This window comes from Equus caballus, chromosome 3 (assembly GCF_041296265.1).
Source record: "Equus caballus isolate H_3958 breed thoroughbred chromosome 3, TB-T2T, whole genome shotgun sequence".
Lineage (NCBI taxonomy): Eukaryota > Metazoa > Chordata > Mammalia > Perissodactyla > Equidae > Equus > Equus caballus.
Genome location: NC_091686.1, coordinates 43,074 through 66,912, shown reverse-complemented (window position 1 = coordinate 66,912; position 23,839 = coordinate 43,074). Strand labels below are relative to the sequence as shown.

The window sequence follows — 23,839 nt, the reverse complement described above, 5'->3', positions numbered from 1 at the left end:
CCATATTGTTTTCCACAGCAGTTGTACCATCTTGCTTGCCTGTCAGCAGTGCACAAGGGTTCCGGTTTCTCTGCATCCTTGCCAACACTTGTTTTCTTGATAGTTTTTCTTGTTTTTTTGATAATAGCCATCCTAATGGGTGTGAGGTGAAGTTATTACTTCTTTAACAAACATTTATGTATACTGTGTGATGGGTACTGTTGTAAGTGATTAACAAATTATTTAATTCTCTTAATTTATTTGAAGTAGGCATACTATTTTACCTTCCCTTTATGGGTGAGGAAACTGAGGCATAGAGAGATTGTCACAAAGCCAGTAAGGTGTTGCTGTGCTCTGGGGCTCATGTGCGTTGGTGTTTGTGAGTCGTAGCCCCATGAGTACCCTTTGGTCATCTGTTGGGTCAAGTAATTCTGGTGGCTGAACAGGGGCAAAGAAGTTGAAGGAAGGAGAAACTGTAAGAGGTGGGGGGAGAGAAAGATTGCTGCTATTATAGTGTCAGATGCCCTCCCTGAAACCACCTATGGAAACTACTTTGCCAGTCTGAGTGCTACCCTCACCACTGTTTATTTAATAGTTTTGTCGATTAAAAACATCATATTACACAAAATTAGACATGCCACTGGCTGAATCACATCTTATGATTTTGAAGCCTTATGAAACATAATTACATACAGCCCAAACCAAATGTGATTAGCATTTTCTAATCTTTTCCTTAGGTACAGTCACTGAAATTAGTGAGGAGGAGCCTAGAAGCTTTAGTGAGGTAAACCTTAGGCGTTGTTGAGACTCTCTCATCCCTGTTTATTGAGGGGCCGTTGACGGACATGTAGAAATAGAGGGAGGCTTCAACTCGTTTGAGAGGGAGTATAGGGAAGAGCTCCTTACTTTAATGCAGCTTTGTGCAATTGTTTTGGGGAAAAAAGACTGAGCTATTTGACTATTGTAAGTTGCTAGCTGTAGTTAGAATCATAGCTGATCCTGTGAAGGAGAACGTGGGTGATTTCCACTGAAATAGAAAACAACCCTCTTGCTCTGCCTCCCTGAAAAACTTCACAGACAACACCAAAAACCTGACCTGTGAAAGACTGTAAGTTCTTATTTTGAAGTAGAGCTTGGATTCTGAGAGATTTTTCAGTTTGGAAACCTGGTTTGTTCTGACAACAATAGAGGTAAGGGAAGCATCATGCCCAAATCCTTGTTTATGTTTTGCTTGGAGTTTCTAAGCAAGGACGTGAACATAGGAGCGGTCTGTAAGCACTGCAGGTGTCTGGGATAGTTGAGCCGGCTTATTTTTGTTGTTTTCTTAGCTTTCTTCCAAGATGAAGATTCATGCAGTGATTGTAGCAATCAGGATAAGCCAGGTACCCGGTTACAAAGTTTTGTGCCAGAAGGAACAACTCACTTCCCAGAAGTGTTCCAAACAAGTCATCTTTTGTTCTATGAGCGATTCAGAGCCTACCAAGATTACATTCTAGGTGAGTCAGTTCTCTTTTTTGCTTCTTTTATCTTTAGTTTACAAGTAGATTGTCTAACTCAGTCCTTTAGACTGCCAGCTCTTGGTTCTGAGAAAGTGGATTTAAGTGGGTTTATTAACTTCTCTCTGCTTTATGCACTCTCCATTCTTACTGTGTCTGATTTTTTGTAGCTGACTGCAAGGCCTCTGAGGTCAGAGAGTTCACAGCTGAGTTCTTGGAGAAGGTCCTTGAGTCGTCTGGATGGCGGGCAGTCTGGCACACTAATGTGTTCGAGGTTCTGGTTGAGGTAAATTTAATTCTGTTGTTAAGACATTTGTCTTTAGCTAAAAGGACATTCCTTCAGACTTTTGTAGCCAAAGTGCTTATTTTTAATGAAAGTTTATAAGCTAATTGAAAACAGCATGTTTTTCACATCTAACTGCCATGGTGTATGACATGTGCTGCAAATTTTAAAGGCAGCTGAGGAGCTACCAGAGAATTGAGGTGGTTTAAGTTTCAGTGTCCTTTGACAAGGGGAAATGGATTATAAACCTATGACATGGAGGAGGTATTTGATGCCATTTAAAAAGTAAAGAGGCCTAGGGCCGCCCCGTGTCCAGGTGGTTAAGTTCACACGCTCTGCTGCAAGTGGCCTAGGGTTTTGCCAGTTCGGATCCTGGGCGCACACATGGCACCGGCTCATCAAGCCATGCCGAGGGGGCGTCCCACATGCCACAACTAGAAGGATCCACAACTAGAAATGTGCAACTGTGTACCACGGGGCTTTGGGGAGAAAAAGGAAAAAACAAAAAAATCTTAAAAATAAAGAGGCCTAATTATGAAGTCAGCTGACTTTCAATTAATTTTTAACCTTCTAGTTGTAGCTCAAACCAAATAGGCATTTTAAAATTAATCTATTTTTGCCTAACAAATTTGTAGATATGTGGTTAATCTCTTGATAATGTGTCCAACTGCAGAAAGTAAAAACGATCTTATTTTTCAACTGACTGGGCCTTTTACATTAAATTTGCACTTTACTTACAGCTGTGAATTTTTTCTCGGTGTTTGTTAACTGGACCACAAAAAAACCTGTTAAACTAAAATGTTAAACTAGGGAGTGTGAATACAAGTTGCTCCTGCAGCTTCTTCAGAAAACGCCATCCCATACTGCAGTGATGATGGACGAGGCTGAGTTGCAGCTGCTCCTTGTGATGTTTAAATTTTGGATTATGCAGATATCTCTGGTTGCAGTTCGGGCCTGTTAGTTTGGTTATGATAATGTCATTGTTGTTGTGTCCGCCAGCCCATCAGTTCTCTAAAAGCAGTCAAGGTTGTTTTAAAGAGAAATGTGCCATTTCCTCTGCTTAAAACCTCTAATACATTGGATTTACCAAAGGCCTGGCATTGGCTTTGTGGCTTCTCGTTGTGCTGGAGAACACATAAAATCCAAGCTCCTTCCATCCCTTCACAGCCTGGTCTCCTTGCCCCCCTCTCTCACCTCATCTCCTGCTGCCCCCACTCCCATTTCCTTCCTTTGATTCCAGCAGGAAGCACTGCCTTTCTGCCCCTCCAGCTGCTGAGCTTGTCTCTGCCTTAGGGCCTCCCGCACCTTCCTGTTCTTCAGACAGCTGTTTCCTTTTCACCTTTTTCATCGCAGCTCCGAAGTGACTTCCCCTGACCATCCCAGCAAAACCAGACCACTACCTCTGCTAGTTATTCTCTGTCACATACTCATCACAATCCTGTTTGTCTCCCCGATTACAACGTTAAGTTCCATGTGGGTAAGAAGAAGGCTCCCTCCTCCCATTTCATGCTTTAAAAAAATCAGGCTGTAAGTAGTGTTTCCTCTGTGTGTCTTAATTTTGATTTCCGTGTGTTAAGTCGCACTATTTTAAATTTCAGGTCATAGATGTGGACTATGCGGCCTTGAAGGCGGTGGTGAGCCTCGCTGACCCATACCTCTGTGACTCTCCAGTGAGCACTTTTACCTTGGAGTGTATGCAAGAGCTCCTCGAGCTGAAGGAGCATCGGCTGCCCCTGCAGGAGCTGTGGGTGGTTTTTGATGATTCCGGAGTATTTGACCAGACAGCACTTGCAATTGAGCATGTCAGGTAGGAAGAGAGTTGATAAAAATAACCTGAGGCCAGAAACTTTGGACGAAATGCAGTAATTCTGGTCTGTATTATACCTAGATTTGAAATTCAAACTGTAAACGTGGTCATTGCAGTATTTTAAAATATTCAAAGACAGGAGAGTCTTTTCTAAATTAAAAAAAATTTGAAGATGGTTGAAGTTTTCCTTTTGAGATAATTTCAGAGTTACAGAAAAGTTGAAAAAAATATTACAAAGAGTTCCTGTATAGCTTTCACTCATTGTCCCCAAATGTTAACAAAGGATAGAGGATTCTTAATTTGGTTTATATATATTTAGAAACTATCTTAAAAGTTCTGGATGCTAAGGCTTATGGCTGATGTACTTGCATATGAGAGGAAAGGGAAGGAGTGAAGAGGTGGTGGACCATGACCTGTGCGCTGATAAGGCCTGCACACGTTGTTTTCAAGGATGCGTCTGGCCTAAGAAGGCGTTTTCTCAGGCCCCTTCCAGGATCCTTAGGGGATGTGCTCCTGCCTTTCATCCTTTTTTGACATAACTGATTTCCACTTGCATAAGTGCACCCCTTGTCCCTTCAGTGAGAAAGAAAGCCCATACCTGAATTTATAGGTACTTTTTTCAGTTTTTCAGATAAATCTTCTGTCATAGTTGCTGATATAGATAGTTCCTTTGGATCTTCTGTTTATAAATCTGCTCACTAAGAAAGGCTTACTTTTGGCTGTTTAAAAATGGACTTACGTTCCTCCAGGAGCTGGAAGACTGAATAATATAATGATCGTGTTAATAATATTCCTTGGTGTTTTCTAGTTTAAAAAGTACTTTCCTGTTTCTATACCATTAGTGAGTTCACCTAGTTTTGCTGAGCTTAATTTGAATGCTCTACAAAGAAGCATAGTGTCTTGGGTCCTGCTTCCAAGACATCTCATTGAAAATTTTTAATTGTATGTCAGAACATTTAACCCTAGATGTTCAATAGTAGGCCAAGCAATATAAATCTAAAGAACTGACTTCTGTCCAGACTGAAATAACTCCCTTATGTTTCTCTCACTGACAGTAATCCGTCAATTGAAGCATTTGAAGATAAAGGAATAATTGATGAGTTTAGGGAATCAGGAATCAAAGAACTAATCTCTTATGTGTATAGAAGTTGCAGAAAGACAAGTATCTGGAATTAGTAGTGGTGTTATTTGAAGGAGAGCTTGGCTAAATTTATTCTTCATTTTGAGGTCAGTGCACAGGAAAGGTCAAATTGTGAGGGTTTTCATTTGTTCATTTATTCAATAAATACTTGAGTGGTGGTTCTGAGTTGAGGGTTAAATTTGACTGGTGCATGGAACAGACATGGTCACCATCACCAGGGAGCTGTAAGGCTACAGGTGGGAGACGACCCTGGATGAAATAATTGCACAAAGATATATACGTGATTGGAAACCGCAGTGAGTGCTCTGAAGAATTACAGTGTTCTAAGACTGAATCAGGTTGCTGTTACGTGGTTATTGCCTGAACAGATGACATTTGAACTTGAGTCTGAAGCTTGGCAGGTCAAAGGGCTTCTGGCAGGGGTCGGGGAGGGAACAGATGGTTCAGGAGCTCAGTGCGCTCAAGGAGCTGAGAGGCCAGCATGGCTGGAACACAGGCGGTAATGAGAGAGACTCAGGGAACTGGTGTGGAGAGCTTGTCAGGGATCAGAAGATGCAGGGCTGCTAGCCAATTAATCGTTTTTGTCAGTAAGAGCAGTGGGAAACCATCGAAGGGTTTTCATTCAAGGGTGAATATGATCCGCTTTGTGTTTTCAAAGGTTCCTTCTGGCTGCCGTGTGGAAAACAAGTGGAGGGAGATGGAGTAGGGAGACCAGTTAAGAGGCAAGCGAGTGGACTCGAGGAGGGACACGGAGAGGACAGAGTCAGGCTCACTAAGAAAGTGGGAGGGCTAGGGCTTGGTGGTGGAGTGGGTATCAGGGATGAGGAGATATGAGTGGATATGGAGAAGTCAAGGTTGACTCCCAAGTTTGTGTCTTGAGAGAATACACACAGGAGGAGGTGCAGATGTGAATGATCTGTGAATGCCCCACGTGGTACTGCTGAGGATGATAGCAGGGCTGGCTCATGAAATGTGAATATCAGCTTCCCGGGTGGAGAAGGTGAAAGGCACTTCTGGCAGCCTCACCAGCATGCCACATGGAGGTTTGAAAGAGCTTGTGAAATTAGGAGTTTGCATGCAGGGGTTCTGAGGCAAGAGAGGCTCTAGGGCCAGACTGAATCCATGGACTATCAGCAGGCTCAGGAATTTGGACTTTATTCTGAGGGCAACAAGGAGCCAGCAGAGTTTCTTTATCCAGTAAAGGCATGCTCAGCTTCTTGTTTTGTTTTGTTTTGTTAAAGATGGATTCTAGAAAGTGAAGAGATCGGCAGTCCAACCTACAAGAATTAAGAGATGGCTGCATTTTCACTGTTCCTTCCTTTTCGCAGCAGAACTTCTTGACAGACTTATAGTCACAGTCTGAATTTCCTGGCATTCCAGTAATGTTTCTTTCCCTGCAGCACCCCTGAAACTGTGCTCAAGGTCACCAAAGTCCTCCATGTTCTTGTATCCAGTTGTCACTTCTCTGATCTCATCTTGCTTGACCTCTTGGTCACATTCTAGTTGTCTAATCATTCCCATCTTCTTAACACACTCTCCTTCCAGCTTCTGGGACACCAACATTCTGATAGTGTGTTACTGGCTTGCTTTCTTAGTCATTTTGGCTGGCTTTTCCTCTCATGCTCAAACTTTAGAATGTTTGGAGTTACCCAAGGATCAGTTTTAGGCTGTCTGTTCTTTTCTCTTTCTAATCAGCATTGGAAGCATGATAGAATCACCTTGGAATTTTCTTTATAGGAGTAGTCCAACTAATACATAAAGAAAGAATGATAGGATCAGAAAATCAGTATTTTGCAACCAGTAATGAAATAAAGGTTCAAGGCAATGATCATCAATGGCTACAACCACTGGCAAAAAGCTAATGGGGACCTTTGTAGTAGATGGATCAGGCTGACAGCACCATTGATCATTGATTTAATCCATTGATTGTTCTTAACCTCATCATCAAAAGAGGTGACCGGGTATGATGTGCTTCCTGATGGAATTACATTATACTTCCCTTGAAGTATTCTTGCCAAAAAGGCTTTCCTAAAGCTGATCAAGTCTCTAGATCTTACTATCAGTTTACTAGAAAGAAAGGGAACAGAAGAACATGTTAAAGGACCCTATAGGGATGCAATCAACAAAATTCAGAGTGTGGGAAACTATTACATAAATTGCAAGAAGAAAAAGCGGGAGGGATCATCTATAGAAGAAAGTGATTTAATTAAAGGCAGTGGCTGACCATTGTTTAGATCCTCATTTGAACAAGCCAAGTGTAAAACAGCAACAAAAGAGTCAAGTAGGGAAAGCTGAACACTGACTGGATATTTGGATATTAAGGAATTAAAAGCATTTTTTTTGGTATAAAGATTTAGTTTAGAGGTACATACTAAAAATTTATGAATGAAATGTGATGTCTGAGATTTGCTTTAAAATAATCCATGTCAGGATGGTGAGGGGAGGGGAGCAGAGAAGTAAGGGGTATGGGGTAGAGAGGAAATAAGATTGCCCGTGAGTTGATAACTGTTGAAGCTGAGTGATGGGCCCATGATATTCATGATACTAGTTGTTCTTGTATATGTTTGAAATTTTCTATAATACAAAATTTGTGAAATCACTTGGGCACTTTGAAAAAAAATATGGATCCTGCACACTCATGGCCGCTGTGCGCCACCCCCTCACCCCGCCAGCCTCAAGAGAATCTGATTTATTTGTCTGGGGTAGGGTTGGGAATCCATTTTAACAGCTTCCCAGGGCCTCTAATGTCCAGCCAGGGTGGAGAACTACTGCTTTATATTATGTCCCTAGATGATCTCATCTCTTGCTTTAATGCCATCGACATGCTGGCAACTCCCAGATTTGTGTCTCCTGCCCTGGCCCTTCCCTTGAGCTCTGGGCTATATGTTCTTCTGCACTCAGACATCATCCACTTGGAGGTCACACAGGCATCTCAACTGGAACATGGCAAAAACAGAACTCTTTATTGTCAACCCCAGACCTGTTTCTCTCCTAGTTTTTTCTGTCTCAACAAATGGCACTACCATCCACCTGGTTACAGATGGTCAATAAATAGTTCTTATAAAAAGACAGTCCTACCAGAACCAGGGTTGTAGAGAAACTTGTAAAGAAGTTTCCCATCTGAAGAAGGACTCATGATTATCGAGCACGTCTAGCAAATCCGCAGCATTCTCCGCCGTGGCTGGTAGAATTGTTTGGATTTACTCGTTAGCTGTCACTCCTCCAACACCCTACCATTTTGAGCCAGTGATTGAATTTGAATGATGCTGCTTTCCTTTTCAGGTTTTTTTACCAAAACATTTGGAGGAGTTGGGATGAAGAAGAGGAGGATGAGTACGATTATTTTGTCAGATGTGTTGAACCTCGATTGAGATTGTAAGTATTCCTTAGTAACTTTGCACATGTTGGAAAAATAGCTACCCATGGTTTAACTTTACCCGTGTGTGTACATACGTCAGGGGCCAGACTGAAACAGACTGATGTACAGATAGTACAACCCATCAACAAGTTACTATATGGAATTTGTACAAGTGCATAGAAGCCTACTTTTAGTGTTTAGAAACTGAGTCTAAAAGCAGAGAATTCATGGGGCTGGCCCTGTGGCCGAGTGGTTAAGTTCGCGTGCTCTGCTTCTGTGGCCCAGGGTTTTGCTGGTTCGGATCCTGGGTGTGGACATGGCACCACTCGTCAGGCCACGCTGAGGTGGCGTCCCACATGCCACAACTAGAAGAACCCACAACTAAAATATACACCTATGTATTGGGGGGATTTGGGGAAAAAAGCAGGAAAAAAAAAAGAAGATTGGCAGCAGTTGTTAGCTCAGGTGCCAATCTTTAAAAAAAAAACCAGAATTCAAAAACATACAACTTTTGTAAATCTGAGTAAAACTCAATTGAACTAATGTGTTAAATTCAAAGACAGTCGTTTGAAAAACAGGGAAATTAAATTGAATTATAGAAGACTTTTTTTAAAGAGTACTTTTAAAGATATATGGCTTTACTGCAAGTTCCTACAGTGAAACACACTAGGCTAAGTGAACAGGTTTATCTCAGGATGTCTTGTCAAGTTCTTGTCCTTACATCTTATTTGACAAATAGAGAACATACTAAATAGTTAATATTAGTGGTGAATAAAAATTTTCAAAATACCTAAACACATTCTTCTTCTAATTTATTGTATCTTGGTAGGAAAAAACCCTTGCATACAAAAATACCAAACATCAACCATGCAACCCAAATAGTTGTTCTGCACTGACTTTGTTCAATGTGGCATTCAGCCTCCACTAGATGGTGCTCGAAGCCCGGGTAATTTTTCTTATATTCATGAGTAGTCTTTTAACAGACAGTGCAGCAATAAAAATACACTTAGAAGTTGCACTCTAAAAAAAATTGTAGAAGGTAATTTTTTTCCCTGTATGAAAGATGGTTTGGTTACATGAGATAAGACAGCAACCCTCTACATTTTGGAATCCAGTTTGACTTAGTAAGTTTCTCTTGGTTTAAATAGTAAAGTGAAAAATATGTGAGAAGTCTGCTTAATGGTTCTACCTGGTTTAGAACTGTGTGTGTCTGATTTCAGCTCTTCATAAATTGGTTGTGATTTCTATTTAGCTTTTCCAATTTTTCCATTGTGCATTTCCTATTTTCCCAGAGTGTATTCAATAAAATGCCATAATTTCAACAAATTTCATATTTTCTAATTTTGATACACTTGCTCTTAAAGAGCAGTGATTGGTTTTGATTGAAGTGAGATGTGATGGTGGGTGAATATCAAGTATCGGCAAATTTGACCTTTACTTGGAAAAAACTCTATTCTGATTTGACAGCCTTACATGTTTGAGCAGCAAGAAATGATTTATGCACATACCTTGTACATCACTGGCAGATGGGAAAGCATAAGGGAGGAATTGTTTTTAGTTATTGAGAAGAAACTTTGACACGTGATAGAGAAACTAGAATGTTATCAAACGTAGGCAGATTCTTTATAAAGGTCCCTGGGCTAAGACAGGAGTAGAGCTGTCAACAGGCAAGATTTAAAGGGAATCGGACCGGGGCTGGCCCCGTGGCCGAGTGGTTAAGTTCGCACGCTCCACTGCAGGCGGCGCAGTGTTTCGTTGGTTCCAATCCTGGGCGCGGACATGGCACTGCTCATCAACCATGCTGAGGCAGCGTTCCACATGCCACAACTAGAAGGACCCACAACAAAGAAGATACAACTATGTACCGGGGGGCTTAGGGGAGAAAAAGGAAAACAAAAATTAGAATAAAATCTTAAAAAAAAAAAAAAGAATTTATAAAAAAAATAAAATAAAATAAAGGGAATTGGACCATATTGTCTGGATTTTGCATGGTGTGGTAAATATTTTTCCTTTGTAATTTGAAACACTCTGCTTCAAAGCTCATGGATCTGAGACACAGATGTTGGTTCACTGCTTCCACACTACGAAGTATCACTATAATGAGAAGAAAGAAGCTGACTGGCACAGATATTGAGATGCTAAGAAACTTATTTTAAAATATGAGTCTTCATCTCTCTAACTTAATAGACCTGGTCAAGCAGTCAGTGGTTTGATCCCCTTGCTTGTGAAGTGGATTTCTAGAATATCTCTAAGTGAATGTGGATTAACCAAAGTAGATGAAATCCTTGCTTTATAAGCTTTACCTAATTCATTTACTTGAAAAGCAAACATAAATTTATTATTTATTCATTTTAAATACTGTTTGACTGTTCACCATAATTTGATGTAAGTATGTTTAGGATGTGGTTCTGTTTTTTTCCCCTATCTTATTTAGAGCATGACTGAGTGAAAAAAAACATCATCTAAGGCAGTAGTTCTCAACCTTGGCTGCACATTAGAATCCCCAAGGGTCCGGGGACTGGCCCTGTGGCCGGGTGGTTAAGTTTGTGCCCCCTGCTTCAGCGGCCCAGGGTTTCACCACTTCGGATCCTGGGCATGGACATGACACTGCTCATCAGGCCATGCTGAGGTGGCGTCCCACATAGCACAACCAGAGGCACTCACAACTAGAATATACAACTATGTCCTGGGGGGGTTTGGGGAGAAAAAGAAGAAGAAGAAGAAAAAAGAAGATTGACAACAGTTGTTAGCTCAGGTGCCAATCTTTAAAAATAAATAAATAAATAGAATCCCCAAGGAACTTTAAAAAATACCTTTCTACTTCTAGAGACCAATTTAATCTGTCTGGATGGGGACCTGAGCATCTGTATGTTTAAAAGCTCCCCAGTGAGTCTAATATGCAGCCAAGGTTGAGAAGCTCTGGCCTCTGGCGTAGCTGATCAATATACTTTTAATGAAAAATAAAGGAATTATTTTACAACTACAGATAATGACAATAATATTGCAGTTTATTTTCAAATCCATTAATTTCACATCCATTAACTTGATTGTACATTCATAAATTATTTTATGGCATCTAGAAGTACTTTCTTTTCTGCCTATGCATTTGATGAGTTATATAAATTAATAATAAATTTTAAGTGCCAATAGAGTTGTCCAGTACTAAGTTATTTTGTTTTAATCACTCTCTAGTAATGAAAGTTTTATTTTTTTCTCCCAGAATCTCAAAGGCTTATGCTTTTGAAATACTCCAAAATCTTCCTGAGGGAATATTCAGCATAATTTTGTGCCATAGCGCCTTAACTGTGAGGAAGGCCTAGATGATTTGAATCATTTTTAATTTTTGATCTTATAAATATGATAATCTTAAACATTGTTAGGAAACTATTTGGGATACTTCCTTCTCCACCTCCACCCTAGATTGCCTTCTGCCATCCACTTATGATTTTGAATCTACTATATGAGAAAATAATTTATTAAATAATGATATAAATACGAATAATACAAATTGTGCAACATGAACTTTCAGTGTTTCTAAAGCACAAATGCTTAGACCTAAGGAAAAAAATAGCAACTTCTCAAAAGAAGAACAATTAGTGACCTTAGTGAAGCGGTGCTTAGAACTTTCAACAGCTTCCACTCAGAGTGCTGTTCAGAAAGACTTAACATACCTGAGTTATACACTATAAAACAGTTTTCTTACTGAGTCTTTGAGGAGTAAATGGACTGTCTTAGTGATAAGAAAATGTGTCTGAAAGGCAGTAGATTTCAATTTACTTTTAAACTTGCAGGCATTATGACATCCTTGAAAACCGAGTTCCTTCGGGACTTATTGTTGACTACCGCAATCTCTTGTCTCAATGTGAAGAGAGTTACAGGAAATTTTTAAATCTGAGAAGCAGTTTGTCAAACTGTAGCTCTGATTCCGAGCAGGAAAACATCTCCATGGTGGAAGGGTTAAAATTGTATTCAGAGATCGAACAGTTGAAACAAAAGCTAAAACTCATTGAGAATCCTTTGTTGAGGTACGTATTTGTCCTTCTTAGCCGGTTGGCATCTTTTCTAACCAGCTCTCTTACTGAGAACTGATAGGTCTGTTTGGTTTCTTTAAGATATGTGTTTGGTTATCAGAAGAATTCTAATATCCAAGCAAAGGGCGTCCGTCCAAACGGTCAGAAGGTCACCCACGTGGTCGCCTCCACCATGATGACTGGCCTGCTGTGGTCCCTGCTCAGGGACAGGCTTTGTCAGGAGCCCAGTAAGGAAGAAATAGAGATTCAGGTAAAATTTCTTGCTGCAGGTGGTTTTTTTCCCTTCGCATCCACCCCGGGTTTTCCTGAATTGTGCAGAGTATGTTGACAGGAGCTTGCCAGAGCTGGTTTCTGGGCGGTGGGAAGTAGTGTGAGTGCTGCCTTCCATCAGCACCAGTCACTTACCAGCCTGCGTTGGGCTCAGTGCAGTAGCAAAGGAGATAGTTATTAGGCAGTTTTGGCTTCCTTTTCAAAGGAAACAAGAGGCGCGTGCAGGAATACTCAGGTTGCTTTTGGGGGTGCACATTTGCAATATGTTGTTGTTTTCCAGTTCCATGGTGATCCATTGTCTGCTATAAATGCCTGCTATGAAGGTGACACTGTTATTGTTTGTCCTGGCCATTACGTGGTACATGGCACATTCTCCATTGCTGACTCCATTGAGTTGGAAGGTGAGTATGAAGATCATACAACCAAACTCTCATGCATGATCTGCTGAAGAAAACGGTCCGTCACTGACCTTGTTGAAGCTCCAGGAATAGGATTGCAGCTCACTTGACTGAGGATGTGTTGCCTGGAAGCATTAGGGGTGTTTCAAGTGTCCAGGGGATTGACTCAGTGTTTGAGCAACTTGACGTGTGGTTCTTTGCAGCCTTATATGTGTTGGGAAGGCAAACACAGAGAAAGAGGACCATTAGGAAGAACCATCCTTTCCAGATTCGAAGTGGTTTATGGAAAGAAAATCTCATTTCTGTTTTCATAGAATATTTTCAGCAATATATTTTTAAAGTTTAGTATTTTTTTATTTGTTGCTTATTCTTATTTTGTGTATGTTGTGGCTATATTGGTGCATTTTTTTGGTTTTAAATTTAGCATATTTTTGTGAGAGGTATAGGTCCAACTTGAAAATGGATCAAAAATCTTTTAATTCTTTAAGACTGCTGAGTGTCACAAATTCTACACGTTGCATTTCATGTTGAAAGATTCTATTAAAAGTAACTTTTTAGGGGCTGACCCCATAGCTGTGTGGTTAAGTTCGTGCAGTTTGCGTGCTGTGCTTTGGTGGCCCAGGGTGTCCCCAGTTTGAGTCCTGGGCGCGGACATGGCACTGCTCATCAAGCCATGCTGAGGCGGCATCCCACATGCCACAACTAGAAGGACCCACAACTAAAAATACACAACTGTGTACTGGGGGGCTTTGGAGAAAGGAAAAATAAAGTCTTTACAAAAAAAAAAGGTAACTTTTTAGCAGTTATAATCTTATTGTACATTTAGAGTGATTCCTAAATTTAGGTCACTTTGCAGTCCTTCATCTCGGTCCTGTATATTTCCATAACGTGTCAAATTTAGATGCACCTGCTCAACTATTTACCAAAAGAACTTCAAGTTAGCAATAAAGCAAAAAGTCATGTATCATTTGGGGACTTGCGCAGCTGTTCACAAACTGGTTAAGCTGTGTTCTTTATCTTTATCGTCAGCACTTCTTCATGGAAGCAAGGCTGTTCCATTCAGGGTTTCATTGCCTGCTGTTCACTCGTACATCACCTCACCCCTGTTTTGTTTTGTGTGTGTAATTTTTGTTCTTTCTCTTCTCCAATATTTGATATATAATAGATGTATGTGTATAAATAACACATTTGTAGGATAAATCACTGCAATAAAAACACTTTACTTTTTGGCATAGTGAAAATAGCATTAATATTATAGATTATATGGTGGGTGAGAGTTCTTCCTAGATTGGTGAGGAAATTATAATGTAATTGCCAAAATGTCATACCTAACGATATAGAATTCTGATAGTTAAGTGTAAAAATGACTGTAAAATTACTGGTAGAGGGCATTTCTGAGAATCTGGGGAATCAGCTGGTATCTCTAGTGTGATGTAGGGAGTACTTGTTCATGAGTAAGACCAGGCTTGTCTGCTAGCTTATCTGACCTGTAGGTAACACTTAGAATAAGAGATATATGTTGAGCTCCTACTATGTGTAGGGTATTAACAGCACTTATAGTAGGGTTTTTCTTTCTTATTTAGGACATCCATTCACTTAGGTGATGGTTTTGTTTTAAACTACTAAGAATACATAACTTGTTTATGTAATAATCTGTTTTTTTCTTAATGTGGCAATTCTTTTTGTATTTTTTATTCTTTGGATGATGAAAAAACAACGGTTGTTGTAGAAAATGTAGAAAGTACAGACAGACGCATAAAAAGAATCAGAAAAAAAATTACTCATATCCAGTCATCCGGAGTCCATCACTGGTGGCATCACGGGGTCTGGGGTCCTTGCGTTCTCTAGTGCCTCCAAGAGTGGTCTGCACTCTTCACGGATGGGGAACCTCAGTGACTTTGCCTGTTTAATGTAGCTACTGTAGCTTCATTTCCTCAAGCAAAGACTCATTTTAGACAATGAGAGTTATTTCTTACAGCTCTATGTGGTTCTGTTTTATGATGAAAGTCAGGCAAATTTTCTAGTTTTCTGATATTCCAGTTTTTTGTAAGCTCATTCAGAGGTCTGGCCTGCGTTATTAGTTTGATTAAGATTTCTAGAGATCCAGTGTAGTTTATTGGTTAACAAGGTAGACCAATTTTTCCAAAAGCTAAAACTATTTTAAGTCAATCTGTTTAAGAGAATATTAAAATTAGAAAATCTTGAGAAATGCTTAGGCTTTTTCAAACCTAATTTATATTAGAAAAATAGAATCTTACAGTTGGAAAAAAGGCTTATAAGGGCTAAATGCTTCAAAGCCCTTTGACCAGTTGTGAGTACTTAGGATTATTTATTTTTTTAAAGTAGTTTTTTGTAAGTGAATTTAGTGCTGAGCTGGTCTAAGATGGTTGATAGGGTAGTTTTCCTGATACATGGGCAAACTGAGTTGTTATTAAAAATTGTACACGTGGTTTAAATTAAACAAGGTATGTGGGGAGATAGTTAGGTTTTATTTAAATGCCACTAGGTTGACTGGTCTCAAATATCATTTGGATCATTTGAGATCATTTGCTATTGTAGCAGTTTTGTGATTGGACGTTTCCTCTCACTCCTCTTAAATCTTGCTCTCTGCCTTAGGATATGGTCTACCAGATGATATTGTGATAGAAAAGAGGGGCAAAGGAGACACTTTTGTGGATTGTACGGGCACAGATATTAAAATCTCAAGCATAAAATTTGTTCAGCATGATGCTGTGGAAGGAATCTTAAGTAAGTGTCTGAATATTTCGTGTATTATGTGTTTTAGTCTTTGAAAGAAAACCTTACTTTCTCTGGAAAATACAATTTAATAAAACACCATTCTTGAGTATATGAAAGGTTGATTAATTATGTACATAGCGTGATGACTTAGGAGGCTTATTCTAACGTGAAAAATAGTTCAGCCTATTCTTGAAATTTGGTTTCTGTGTGATCACTTTTTTTCTTTTAAGACATTCCGGTATTGTCTGTGTTCTTCGTATTCGATTTCGCCCTGCACTCAAACCCGCCGTCCTCACGCTGTGCTGGTATTTCTTCCTAGGATCCTTTCTTGAATTGGGCCTCCTTTTCCTCTCCCTTTCAAGATACTCATGAAAGTTGCTTTGTGATACTTTTTTGTAATGAAAAGTGCTTTTTAACTTGATTTTGCATTTCTGAGTTCAAGTCCTTCTTTTTTAAGAAGGCTGCTTTTAGAGTTTAGAAAATAACTCAAAATAGTCATTATTTTGTAAGTTATGAATTTGTAATCCCAGTAACAAATTTTAAATGGTAGCTATTGAGAAATATTTAGACTATATCTAATGTTAACTCTAGGCCATGTCTAATATTGGAAAAGATGGATTACTTCTTAAAGCATTTGATTGCATGTTTTCACCGTAGTCATTCACCATGGCAAGACGACGTTGGAAAACTGTGTACTGCAGTGTGAAACTACGGGGGTCACAGTGCGGACATCAGCAGAACTTTTAATGAAGAATTCAGATTTATATGGTGCGAAGGTATGATAATCTCTTATCCTTTGGGGAAGTAGTTTAGGGTTAAGTTCTAAGTAAGCAAATAAAATGTGGGACCAAGATATAAAGACATACTCTTGTTCTCTTTCTTCCAAGAAGTTCAGACACTTATATGTTCTAAGTCAACCAGACTTGATTCTATAAAGTTCTTTTTTTTTTGAGGAAGATTAGCCCTGAGCTAACATCTGCCACCAATCCTCCCCTTTATTCTGAGGAAGCCTGGCCCTGAGCTAAAATCTGTGCCCATCTTCCTCTACTTTATATGTGGGACGCCTGTCACAGCGTGGCTTATCAAATGGTGCCATGTCCGCACCAGGGATCCGAACTGGTGAACCCTGGGCCGCCAAAGTGGAACGTGTGAACTTAACCACAGCGCCACCCGGCTGGCCCCTATAAAGTTCTTATTTAGCATTTTCAAAACAGAGATTAGGAAGAAAAATAATACATCTCACAATTTCTCTATAACTTTAAGACAGATTTAGATCCTTCTGGGACCCTGACGACACGCATTTTGGATCTTGTATTGTAGTCACACAGGTCCCTGAGGCCCTGCTTACTGCTATTTTCAGGGCATTTCTCTCTGTTGTTCAGACTGGGCAATTTCTATTCTATCTTCTGGTTCACTGGTTCTTTCCTTTCTGCTATTGAGCCCATCTACGGAGCTTTTTATTTTAGTTATTGTCTTTCTCAGTTCTGAAATTTCCATTTGGTTCTTTATGTCTTCTATTTCTTTGCTGAGGCATTCATTTTTCATTTGTTTTAAGTATGTTCATAATTGCTCATTAAAGCATTTTTTCCATGGCTGCTTTCAAATCATTGTCAACTAATTATGACATTTCTGACCTCTTGGTTTTGGTTTGCTAGGTAGCTGCTGGCTTAAGTTCTTCTCCTTTTTTAAGTTTTACGTGATTCCTGATAATTTGATATTTAATTTTAACTATTTTGTTGTATATGTATTTTTAATGTTATTGTCCCTAAACCTTTTTTGTACATAACCCCAAAATGAAATCTCTTAGCTGAAGGCCCAACCTGCAGATCTTTTTACCTCTCTGTAGAGAGTTGGGTTGGTGTGTAGTGGGCCACTCAGCCCTGTATGTTCTAGTAATCCCCAAAGGGGAAGTAATAATAAACGTTTTCTCATGATACACTACTACTCTTAGAAAAACAACATACATGCAGTAGGTGTGTCATAAATATTTAGAAACAACTCTTCTTCAAGTATGATGTTGTGTATGAAATTATTCCAAAAATGATTTCTTAAATAACTATAGAGGTTTGAGTGAATTATTTTTACTTCCCAAAGTACCTAGCATGGCATGAGGAAATAAATTATTCCTGTTACAGTTACTTTCTTGTTGGTACCATGTGGTGCTGACAGACAGTGTGAGAGAATTGGGCCATGCATAGATCTTTCTGGTGACTCTGTGTAAATGAGACGCTTGAGTTGGTTGCTAATTTTAACATTTGTGTAGTAGTAGAGGCCATTAATTGTTTAATTCATAGATGTGATTTTTAAGTTAGGTTGGGATATTTTAAAAGTGGTGTTTTTAAAAAAAAAATAGGGTCTTATTTGTATCCTCAAATTACAATATTTTACTATACTCAAATATTGCTCTCTAACTGAATATCTCTGAGAAGTTAGTCATTTTGACTAAGTGCATCTTTCAATGAAATTTTTTTCTGGGGGGGGTCAGGATCAGAAGACTGATTGTCCAGAATGAAAGAGAGTGGAGCAGTAATCACACGTTGATACTCCTAGCCAGTGTATTGTGTGTGTGGTGTTTGTGAAAGTGATAAATGACAGGCATCTTTCTGGAAATGGAGCAAATGGAAATGTTGATTAGAAATACCTAATAAAACTCTCTGTATAACACTTTATATTTGCACTGTGTTAAAGGCTAAGAAGTGGTTGTAATAAACCTTCTTGTATAGTCCTGCCTTTTAAAAACTGATTGTCAATATCTTAAAATGTAACTTGTAGGGTGCTGGTATAGAAATATATCCTGGGAGTAAGTGCACCCTGAGTGACAATGGGATCCATCACTGCAAGGAAGGGATCCTTATAAAGGTGAGCACCTGCTGAAACGCCCTCTTTCCAAAGGTTAGAATGGTTTCACCTAAGAGAGAGTTAGACTTTATTAAATTCCCACGTTGGGTTCTGTTGTTTCAATAGTTTCAATAGTTCATGATTGGAACTCTCTTGTGAGAATACTTTACTATCTATAGATCTGCAAAAATGACAGAGGAATGCTGTGTCCCTTAAAGCTCAGACTATGCTACCACGTATCAATAAGCATAACTTTGTACTTTATTTTTAGAATATCCTGAAAAAAGTGAGAGGATTTTTAAAGTAGGCAGTGTTGAATGTTCCTTAAAATGTTTGTTTTCAATGTCACAGGACTTCTTAGATGAGCATTATGACATTCCCAAAATATCCATGGTGAATAATGTCATACACAATAATGAAGGTTATGGTGTTGTCTTGGTGAAACCTACAATTTTCTCTGACCTGCAAGAAAATGTCCAAGATGAAACTGAAGGTATGCTATAATTGGTAATTTTTAAAAATAAAAACCAGATTTAATTTAGTTTATTTCAGCATTAAACTCTGATTAAAAATATGAGTCTTCCAGCCATAAAAAAAGACAAAATTGGCCCATTCGCAGCAACGTGGATGGACCTCGAGGGTATTATATTAAGCGAAATAAGCCAGTCAGAAAAAGACGAACTCTATATGACTCCACTCATAGGTGGAAGTTAACATATTGACAAGGAGATCTGATCGGTGGTTACCAGGGAAAAGGGGGGGTGGGGGGAGGACACAAAGGGGGAAGAGGTGTACCCACAACATGACTAACAATAATGTACAACTGAATTCTCACAAGGTTGTAATCTATCATAACATTAATTAAAAAAAAAAAAAAAAGCATGATTAGAAACATTCTCTACTCTGGGGGAAAAAAAAAGCCTCAGGCTAAAAAGGGATCCTAAACTGTAGAAAAATTTGTGGACAGAAGGAGAGCAGTAGGATTATTTCTCTTTGCTATGTGGATAGGGGTTTTGGTGACACATAGCAGTTGACAGAGAAATGTAGCAGAATGGCAATATGCCACTCTACAGACTTTATCTCAATACTCCAAAAAGCATGCGTCTGTAGTTTGCACTCAAGATTCACAGTATCACAGTGAATCTACAGGAGGAAACAGGTATCTGTGATTCCTAATGTTCTGCTAGGTCCCACCTCTTCTCAGAGATCCAGATAACTAAGCTCAACAGCATATAAAGTTTAGAAGGAGGGAAGGATGACCATATTCTTATTCCAAAACATATGTGTTTGCTAAAAGCAGAGGTTCTCAACACTGGCTGCTCATTAGAGTCATCCGAGGAGCTTTTAAAAATGTTGATCTTGGGCCCCGCCATCTCCAAGATTTTAGTTGAATCAGTCTGAATTCGTTTGTGATTGCGGGATGCTAGAGAACCAGAGAGGATGGGAAACTTGACTTTGCTTGCTGAGCACTAGCAGCGTGGATCCTCCTATGGAAAATACTGCTAGTTGTCGCCTTGTATTAGTAAGCTATCTTTCTATTTTTAGTTGGGTTAATGGTCACCTAAAATAAAGGCTGTATTTCACAGTGGAAAAAAAAAAAAAATCTGAGTCTTCCTTTCTTCCTTAAAAAGGAAACCTGGCATACATTTGGGTGTGGAGATAGAGAGGCATGGTAAAGCTGGAACATTATAGAATCTCAGGGGAAAAGAAATTTCTAAGATCAGGGCCAGCCTGATGGCACAGTGGTTAAGTGCACACGTTCCACTTCAGTAGCCTGGGGTTCGCCAGTTCAGATCCCGGGTGCAGACATGGCACTGCTTGACAAGCCATGCTGTGGTAGGCATCCCACAGATAAAGTAGAGGAAGATGGGCATGGATGTTAGCTCAGGGCCAGTCTTCCTCAACAAAGAGAGGAGGATTGGCAGATGTTAGCTCAGGGCTAATCCTCCTCCTCCAAAAAAAAAACTTTTTCCAGGTCAACTAGTTCAACTATTCATTCAAACCTTGATGTGTGGTTTCTGTGGTCCTGCAAGTCCCTTCTCATCATGCTTGGCTTTCTATAAATTTGTAGAATAAGGATGGGCATCTGATGGCAATGGTGGCCTCTGCTGGTATTTGTTAAGGATGGAGGCAGAGAAGTGAATGTGCGGGTTGAAGCCTGCATTACTGGAGGGGATCATGGAGTTGGCCTCTACTTTTTATTGGTAGAAGTAAATGCCTCCTTGTCAACTGTCTTTCTTGACAGCAAAGCTGAGCTAACTCAGTGGGAGATTCATGAATTTGAAGCCATGACCCAGATCACTCTGGAATCGGTCAGAGGAGGATTAGGCCTAGGCATGGGTGAGGACGGTGTACCGGATGACGAGTAGCCCTTGTTGTCCTTCAGGAGCCACTCCAGTTATCTGGGGTTTCTATTTCCCTCGCAGTTCTGTAGGTCAGAAGTCCAGGTGGGCTTGGCTGGGTTGTCTGCTTAGGGTCTCTCAAGGGTGAGGTTGAGGTGTCAGCTGGGCAGGGCTCTTGTCTGAAAGCTCTGGGGAGAGAATCTGCTTCTGAACTTGTCCATGTTGGCAGAATTCACTCCTGCAAGGCTGTAGGACTCAGGCGCCATTGTTTGCTAGCTGTTGGCTAGGGGTTGCTCTCAGCTTCCAGAGGCTGCTCTGAGGTCCTTGCCCCTTGACCTCCTTCATCTCAGCAACAGAGAACCTCCCTCAAGGCAAATCTCTTCATGCTTCACATCTCTTCGTGCTTTCTTCTTCTTCATCCAGCCAGAAAAAACTGCTTTTAAAGGGCTCCTATTAAGGTTAGGTATTCCTGAATTGTCTCCTTTTCTAAAGATCAACTGATTAGTAACCTTAATTACATCTGCAAAGCCCTTTTGCCATTTAACAATCGTGAAAGTACCACCGGGGGCGGGCGTCATAGGGGCCATCTAGAAGTCTTAGTGGGTAGTAAATATCCAGGAAAAGGCTTTTGAGTGAATGAGATTCCAGAATAACAAGAGAAAAGAATTCAAAATTGGTAATCCTATATGAGGGTCAGGAAACCTTGGTGTGAAGAGTAAGACAACTGCTCTTTGAGATAATTATGGCAAAGAGTGTAAAATCCAGTCAGGTGACAGCAGGCACCCTCAGCAGAAAAAGCCTGAAAGCTTTCACAGACTGTAGAAATATATATGTTTTAGTTGGATTGGTTTGTATATTTAACTTTATTTGTTATAATTTGTTTCTCTAGAAAATAATGCACTTAAAATTCAGACCAGTGAAGAGGCCAGTGCAGCTGAAAGAGTGGAACTAGACGAGCTGATTCAATGTGCAACTGGTAAAATGGAGCTTTATGCAAGATCTGACCTTTCTGAGCAAGTTGAAGACAATTGTGAAATTGTAAATGAGCTAGTTGCAGCCTCCACACAGAAGGGCCAGATGAAGAAGAAAAGGTTGAGTGAGCTGGGGATCACGCAAGCTGATGACAACTTGATGTCACAGGAGATGTTTGTTTCCATTGTGGGGAACCAGTTCAAGTGGAACGGGAAAGGGAGTTTTGGCACATTTCTTTTCTGACCACTATGATATAAATAGATAGCAAAATAGTGGAGTTTGCATATGCTGCCCCAAGAATCACTGCTGCTGTCATAGGTTGCTTCATGTCTGTATTTTATATTTGATATATTCGATTGGACTTGAGCGAAATGTAGATTTCTGTCTGCAGGTGTTGCATATACAAAACTCCATCTTTATAAGAAAGGTTATAAAAACATATAATATGGAAAATATTTAGAGGTTTCTTCCTAGAAAGTCTTGCTTTCTCAAACATGTAGTTTGCTCATATTAAGCCCATTAGTTACTGTAGTGTAAATACATTTTAATCTAGCACTTCAGAGACGAGGAAGAAAGACAGGGAATGCAAGATGAGTGCACAAAAATGTGATAGGTGTTAAATGTACAGAGTTCTTACAGTTGTCTTTTTATCCCAATTACAGTGAGTCTGATTTCCGTGTTGTATTTGCATAATACCTGTCTTAAAATAAAAGCTTTTGTGCTTGGGAGGTTATCTGCCTAATCAGACTTCCTGAGAATCTGAGTGGGATGCATTTTTATGCTGAACTGTGTAATCATCAAAACAGTGATGGATAGCATCGCAGGTGTGAAACAGAAGTGAGGTGTGTATTCAGAGCCAGTGTGCACGCAGAGCACTTTCACTGTTGCTGAATACGAATGATTAAAAAGAGGGGGCTTTCCTTTTGCCATAACAGTATTCTGATCAAATTTCTTACACAGTCAAAATGATTACCTATATAACTTATATCAGCTCTGTGTTCTTGATATCATATTGTAAAGCACAGCTTTTAAAAATATTTATATTAAAAAAGTATGTGATATTAATATGCCTACTGATTAAAATTATAGTGATGAAATAATAAATTGAATCTTGTATTTTTCCAAATACGTTATGGGCCATAGTGCCAGTGTAGCATATTGATCCTTTGAATTACACACATTTTGGGTTTTTTTAGTGTTTCAGAAAGAGTATTAAATTTTTTCCTCAGTGTGGTTGTTTGTTTCTTAAATTGGAATAAATTATAATTATTTTCCAGATGCTGCTAAAATGTGGAAGGATTCATCTTAGATATTTTGTTTGGCCATTGAGAGGCATTTTTCTTTTATTCTTTAATCCTGTTTCAAAAGTAGTGCTAATTAATTCTGAATCAACATGTCCCAAATACTGATTTAAAAACCATTTATTCAACTTAAAAAAAATCAAGTTGTTTTCCAATTGAATTTCCGTTTTATCTTGGAGTGTAGGTTCTGTGTATTCTCATGCAACTTGCTAGAGTGTCAAGAGAATGACAAGCAGCTAGTTAGTAAAGGTAATGCCTTCTCGCTCCTTTGCATAGCACGATCGCTTTTCAGATTTCATTTCTATAGTAGTTTAAATCTCAGCTTTTATATTAGTGAATAGGCCTTATGTATTCTTAGTGAAGTTACATACAGCGTATTTTGCCTCGGTCATGAAGAGTTGAGCATCTTGGATGACTTAGTAGAGGCAGTATAGAGAGAGCCGTGGAGGGATGTGCATTTTCACATTTGAGGTCAAAACACTGACGTGGAGGCGTGACGTCAGTGTCATGGCGGAGTGAACTTGCCCGGGACTCTCTCCCCTCTAATATACAACAAAAAAACAGCAGCCATATTCCAACAGAAAATACCCTAAAAGCACAAAAATCCTCGGAGAGTCACAGCAGCCACCTGAGGGAGGGCGGAGAGGCTGGAGCACCCCTTGGAGGAGCTGGAACAGGGTGAGACAGAGCTTCACTCCCTCCTCTAAAGACTGCGGTAGCTGCCGTGGGAGGCTCCAAGAGGGAAGGAGCAGGCAAGGGGTCGCTTATCTGCTGGATCACCAAGGACACCCTAGAGTCTTGCAGCCTAGAGGGAAGCCCTCTAACAGGGCACAAGCTTTCCTGTGGGGTGACCTCATCAAGCCAAAATTCCAGGAGAGCAGAAA

The 23,839-nt window shown here is 39.7% G+C and overlaps 1 protein-coding gene across 1 annotated transcript in view; it reads left to right on the top strand.

The window, feature by feature from the left end:
- Positions 1-22,758, top strand: part of SHCBP1 (SHC binding and spindle associated 1) — a 69,336-nt gene extending 46,578 nt beyond the window's left edge. Inside the window, exons 4-15 of the mRNA XM_005608237.4 lie at positions 1,308-1,475; positions 1,646-1,761; positions 3,357-3,565; positions 7,989-8,081; positions 11,856-12,089; positions 12,177-12,345; positions 12,646-12,766; positions 15,380-15,511; positions 16,160-16,278; positions 18,275-18,361; positions 18,692-18,833; positions 21,572-22,758. Of these exons, the coding sequence (XP_005608294.3) occupies positions 1,308-1,475; positions 1,646-1,761; positions 3,357-3,565; positions 7,989-8,081; positions 11,856-12,089; positions 12,177-12,345; positions 12,646-12,766; positions 15,380-15,511; positions 16,160-16,278; positions 18,275-18,361; positions 18,692-18,833; positions 21,572-21,897 (1,916 nt within the window). The 3' untranslated portion in view covers positions 21,898-22,758. The remainder of the gene's footprint in view (positions 1-1,307; positions 1,476-1,645; positions 1,762-3,356; positions 3,566-7,988; positions 8,082-11,855; positions 12,090-12,176; positions 12,346-12,645; positions 12,767-15,379; positions 15,512-16,159; positions 16,279-18,274; positions 18,362-18,691; positions 18,834-21,571) is intronic.
- The last annotated feature ends 1,081 nt before the right edge of the window (positions 22,759-23,839 follow it).